This window comes from Mastomys coucha, unplaced genomic scaffold, assembly GCF_008632895.1.
Source record: "Mastomys coucha isolate ucsf_1 unplaced genomic scaffold, UCSF_Mcou_1 pScaffold6, whole genome shotgun sequence".
Taxonomy (NCBI): Eukaryota; Metazoa; Chordata; class Mammalia; order Rodentia; family Muridae; genus Mastomys; species Mastomys coucha.
Genome location: NW_022196912.1, coordinates 24225525 through 24230415, shown reverse-complemented (window position 1 = coordinate 24230415; position 4891 = coordinate 24225525). Strand labels below are relative to the sequence as shown.

Below are 4891 nucleotides of genomic sequence, written 5' to 3'. Positions count from 1 at the left end.
GAACGCCTGGTGGCCGGGAAATGGGAGACGCATGGGATTCCTCACCTGAGGGCTCAGCAGGGTCCTCAGGTGCTTCAACTGCATGACGCACACCAGTCTCGGATGCTCGCTGACCGAGACAACTCCCGCGGTTACCTGGACAACCCGCCAAGCATCGGCGGCGCTAGCTGCTGACGCACAGGCAACGTGAGTGCGACATACGTCATAAGGTCACGTATAGTGGGTTCGTGCGCAAGCGCAGTGAGTCCTGGGGCGGGACCATAAGAGGGGTTGTGGAATTCTCTCCGCGACCAATCCCGAAGCTGCATGCAAACCTAACGCAAAGCTCCGCCCACAAGTCTTCATCCCTCTCAGGATTCTACATCACCACATCCTTACTTTATCTTTTTTGTCCTACCCGGCCAGATGCGCTTTAGTTGCTTAAACTCTGGAGGAGAGCAAGGCAGGTGCTACGAGAGGCGGAAGACAATTCGCAGAGCTGAAACCTTCCCGTCCTCCCAAAACTTACGTGACTTGCGGGAGGCCACTCAATACTGATAGGTAACAGTACTGTGAGTTCAGCAGCGGTACAGACCCAGATTAAAGGGGTTACTCGCTGAAGTTAAAACAGCTAGTAAAGGGTGGAACTGGGATTCAGCCCACAGCTAATAACCCTTTAATTCCCGTAAAGAGACTCAACTCTCCTCAAATCACTGTCTCCACGCCCCACTTCTCTACCCTATAATACAGTCTCGGGAAATTATCCAGGATTTGGGGGATATATTGGAAGCACTGGCTAGGGAAAGAAAAGGCATCTTGTTTGGTCATTGAGTAAACGATGAGTTCAAGCCAGATTGCTGAAATCCAGATGTCTCTATGGGTCAGTACAAGAGGCAGACTAGAGCTCGGTTTCCCTCCTAGGTTAGAGCTGCATGGCACCTGAAGTTGGGGATTGGTTAAGCAGAAAAGATACCATCTACTTTGTTTGATTGGGATCCTTACAACAATTTTTGGTCTCGTTTCTTCCAACAGATCAAGAGATCAAATGAAATGCAGAAACGTTAGCCACAAGCCTTCTTTAAATGATCCAAGGTTGGCAAGCCCTATACCCCACCTAAAAGCATAGCATATGCTCTCCAGGCAAATGCTGGGTCCAAAGCCTTGAGCACACAGCAGTTGCCAACGGCAACGAGTATTTCTCTCTCTCTGCCACCACATTCCTCTTGAAAATTAAGAACCAGTAGAGGACAGGTTCCATTTTTTCACAGGTAACAAATAGGTCCCAGAACTCAAATTACAATTTTTTTCAACAGGGGCATCCAAACCCCTCATCTTTATTTCTAGAATCCTCTGGATATGTTAGAGTATAAATATAAACTCATTTATGGATTACAATTATTATTAATTTTGAATGAACAGAGACATAGATGAAAAAGGAAACAAAGACGAGGCACTGGTGTGCACAGGGTGAGGACACATGGCACCAAGGACACATTAGTTGTAGCTGCTCTCCTGTCAGCTCCCAAGACAGCCCAGCCCTTCTGACCATTTCCCCAAAGTGAGTGTTGGAGTCATAAGAGTGGGGAAGGGACTGGTTATATAGCTCAACGATAGGACATTTGCTTAGTATGCACAAGGTCCTGAACAAAGATTAAAAAAAAAAATCTACTGGCCCTTTTATATGACATGACATGACCTGGTTTCCGTTGGTATGAAAACTGTGACTTCTCATTTTCTCTCTTCTCATTCAGCAAAGACAAAGAAGGGAGGCCTCTGGCTTTCCATCCCCTTCCCTTCTTTCTCTCTCCGCCCATCTTAGATGAATACATTGACACATTGACGAAAACATCTTATAATGACTCTGTCCTTTTAGGTTGGTGGAGATGGGAGAAGAACTGACAAGGCATGGAGATAGATGTCTTCAGCATACCATACAGTATACCAGTCAGTTCCAGTTTGTCCAAGAACCTTTATTGGAAAAATGTCCCAGGGGTGAGCTCAGCAGCAGCTGGAGGGGCTGCCAGGTGAGGGCGGAGCACCCGAGGCTCCGTGGAAGACATTGGAATAGTGCAGTGCAGCCTCTGCCTCTAGGCCCAGATGGTTCTTCTGACTCTGGAGGAGGGCAACATGGACAGAAATGCCCTTCTCCGAAGCCCAGAGGCAAGCTGTAGGGGCAGCTAGTGGGTGCCAAGAGTCCTGATGCAGGTGACATGGGGCCCCTATCCAGAACCTAGTGGGATAGGGTTGAATAAGTGATTCTCCCCTGGACCTGGGGGATGGGAGGAGATGCTCCATTTGAAATCCACTCCCAGGTCCAGGGATACAGAGTCTACCAGGCCTAGGTTCTGGCCCTGCTCACAGTAGAAAGAGGATGGGTACCAGCCTGAGATTCTGGGAGCATACTGCCTTGTGGGAGTCTCAAGCAGATCACCATCTTCGGCTTTCCCTGGCTCCACCCCGCCCCACATAGTCATACAGTGCATCCTCTCTTCTGGTTCGGGTTCTTCATTCACTCAAACATCAATGGTGTTGATGGATGGAGACTTTTTCTGTAAGAGAAAAATTACCCATCCTGAATTCCAGAAAGGTAAATGTGCCACACTTGCCTTCTGGCCTCCTTCATCCCAGACATTCCATGGCCACAAGTGTACACACACACACACACACACACACACACACACACACACACACACGGCCTATTCTGTCTTTCACTGATTATTCCCCTTCTCACACTCACTGGTCCCACATCACCTGTCTTGTCCCCACTGGCCTTCCCTGAGGACTCTGTTCAGGCCCCTTCCCCTTCTCCTTGGGGTTGTTGTTGGAGTCGTTGTCCTTGATGATGTCATACTGGCGGCAGAATAGCCCGATTACAGCTGAAAACACAATACCATCTGAGCCTTGATCTTGACTTGTCCTGATTACCTGCCTCCAACTCCCTACCCCCCATTGCTTTTTTCTCCCCTTTCTCAGGACAGGTCCCGTTGCCACTTCCCACTAACTCAGACCCAAGTCCCTGCTTCCCCATCCAGTACTTACCAGCCCACATGAGCAATACCACTACAATGATGACGACTTCCCCTGTCTGCAATGGCCGCTCTCCATCCAGACCCTCCACTGTAATATCACCTAAGAAGAGAGCCATTCTCTGAGTTACAAAAGCCCCACAGGAGAGCTCTGTCACATACAGAAGGGAGATGCTGGAGGTTAGAGTCAGGCTGGATCCATCACTGCACTGAGACTGGAGTTATGGGGTGGCTCTGCTCAGGGAGAAGCCTTTGGTGGGTAGCATTTAGAGATTAAAGGGTGATTATAGAACTTGCTCAAATCAGACTGTGGCCTATGTGATGTGACTTTGGGTAAAAGGATGCTTAAAAGCCCTTCCTCCAAAGGATTCATTAGCAGCGTCTCTAGAGTTGGTCCCCTGCCCACCTGTTTTTCGTTCCTTCTCCAGCAGTAGAAGGAATTAAATCATCTATTCATCTGAGCTAGACAGTTGTTAGCCTTAAGCAAGTAAACGAGTGGTTTAAAACCAGGTAAAAAGCCAGTAACACAGGCTCTTACCTGGGCTGGAGCTATTGGAGGGCAGTCTGTCTGAACCCTTGAGAGTGCGGAAGTGCACACGGGGCCCTGGGGGGCTCTCTCCCCGGAGGCCGATGCTCCTGACCTGCACGGTGTAGTCACTGTCTTCAGCCAGGCCCCAAAGAGCACAGGCCCTAGTGGTGGTGTTCACCTCTCTGATTACACGCTGCCCGGGGCCATTCTGTCGCTGCAAGGAGATGTAGAGAAAGGAGGGCAGCCTAGCCCCAGTCCCTTGCCATCAGGCTTAACTCAGGACTCTGTAACATCCAAGCACTCAAAAGGAATCGAGTGGAGGAAACTGGAGGGATGTTCAGAGATCCAAGGGCACAGGTTGGGGGAAACAGGGTGATTCGTACTTGCTGGGAAATGGAGTAGCCAATGACGATGTTGCCTTCTGGGACGTCCCAGGACACAGTGGCCGAGTTGGCTCTGAGATGAGTGACCGTCACATTCACAGGAGAGGGAGGTCGGTCTGGGGGTTGCCCGAGTGTTAACAGGTTAAGAGGTTTCATCTCCACACTAGCTCTGACCGATCCCCCCACCGCGCGCATTCTCTTCACTCACCTGCTCGCACAAAACCCAGGTCACAGCTGACTAGCAGGAGGACCGTGGGACTCAGATATGGGGAAAGAGGCATCAAAGAAGCCATGGTTTCCACCGAGTTCGCTGGAGGGGCCAGAGGCATTCGCTTGACATCCAGGCGAGGATCCTAGAGGAGGCAGGAGTTGAGGGGTCAGGAGCTGCCCATAACGCAAGTGGGATGCGGCAGCTCTTCCAGGATTCTCAGGGCCCACAGCCCATTTCCCCCCGCGCCTTTCCCGCCTCCGCATAACCTCGATGCCCACCCCAGCCCCCACCCGCGCGGTCTCATCAGCCCACACCCACCTCCCGGGTCCTCTTGGTCTGTCAGGCCTCCGGGGGCTGCTCGGTGCCCAGAGGGCGGCCCATCGCCACACTGGCGCTGGCTCTACCCCATCCTGACACGGGCCCGCCAAGGCGGGCAGCGACGGTCGAGCTGCGGGCAGAGAGGGCAAAAGCTGCGGGCCGCGGGTGTACTGGGGCCCCTGTCTTCCCAAGGGTCCCGCGTGGTCTGACTCTGAGCGGGGGGGCGTTGCCAGCGAGGCCTGGCAGCTGGCCTGCGTCCCCGGTGCAGAGGACAGTGCGGCGGCCGAAGCTGGTTCCCTGCAGCGGGATGTGACCGTCCCGGCCGGCCAGCCAGCCGCCGCCTTCTGCAGAGCTGGCCCGGCGCGTTCCGCTGCAGCCGGGCTGGGACGAGCGGGCCCGCCCCGCCCCGCTGGGGTTCTCGCCGCCGTCATCCCTCCCCCCACTA

At 52.9% G+C, this 4891-nt stretch overlaps 2 protein-coding genes across 4 annotated transcripts in view; both read right to left on the bottom strand.

Moving 5' to 3' along the window:
- The window catches only part of Ift172 (intraflagellar transport 172), a 44153-nt gene extending 43973 nt beyond the window's left edge, over positions 1-180 (bottom strand). For 2 of the 3 annotated variants that reach the window (XM_031356856.1, XM_031356855.1), the window contains exon 1: positions 46-128. In XM_031356856.1, the coding sequence (XP_031212716.1) occupies positions 46-84 (39 nt within the window). In that variant the 5' untranslated portion in view covers positions 85-128. Of the gene's footprint in view, positions 1-45 lie in introns of all 3 variants that reach the window. The other variant, XM_031356854.1, reaches the window with a different exon arrangement.
- Positions 181-1273: 1093 nt separating this feature from the next.
- Fndc4 (fibronectin type III domain containing 4) lies at positions 1274-4564 on the bottom strand. Its single transcript, XM_031355827.1, has 7 exons — positions 4447-4564; positions 4126-4270; positions 3918-4033; positions 3544-3748; positions 3019-3108; positions 2731-2855; positions 1274-2528 (listed from the first exon to the last, which is right to left on the bottom strand). The coding sequence occupies exons 2-7, from the start codon at positions 4244-4246 to the stop codon at positions 2493-2495; spliced, it is 693 nt and encodes a 230-aa protein (XP_031211687.1). The 5' UTR covers positions 4247-4270; positions 4447-4564; the 3' UTR covers positions 1274-2492.
- Between the last annotated feature and the right edge of the window lie 327 nt (positions 4565-4891).

What these genes read in the sequence shown, in the direction of transcription:
- Fndc4 (XM_031355827.1), bottom strand. Translation starts at nt 4,246, where the DNA reads ATGCCTCTGGCCCCTCCAGCGAACTCGGTGGAAACCATGGCTTCTTTG. An exon ending in CCTGGGTTTTGTGCGAGCAG is followed by an intron (nt 4,034 to 4,125) that starts GTGAGTGAAGAG and finishes GGCAACCCCCAG; the next exon opens with ACCGACCTCCCTCTCCTGTG. An exon ending in CTCCAATAGCTCCAGCCCAG is followed by an intron (nt 3,109 to 3,543) that starts GTAAGAGCCTGT and finishes CTCTCTTCTTAG; the next exon opens with GTGATATTACAGTGGAGGGT.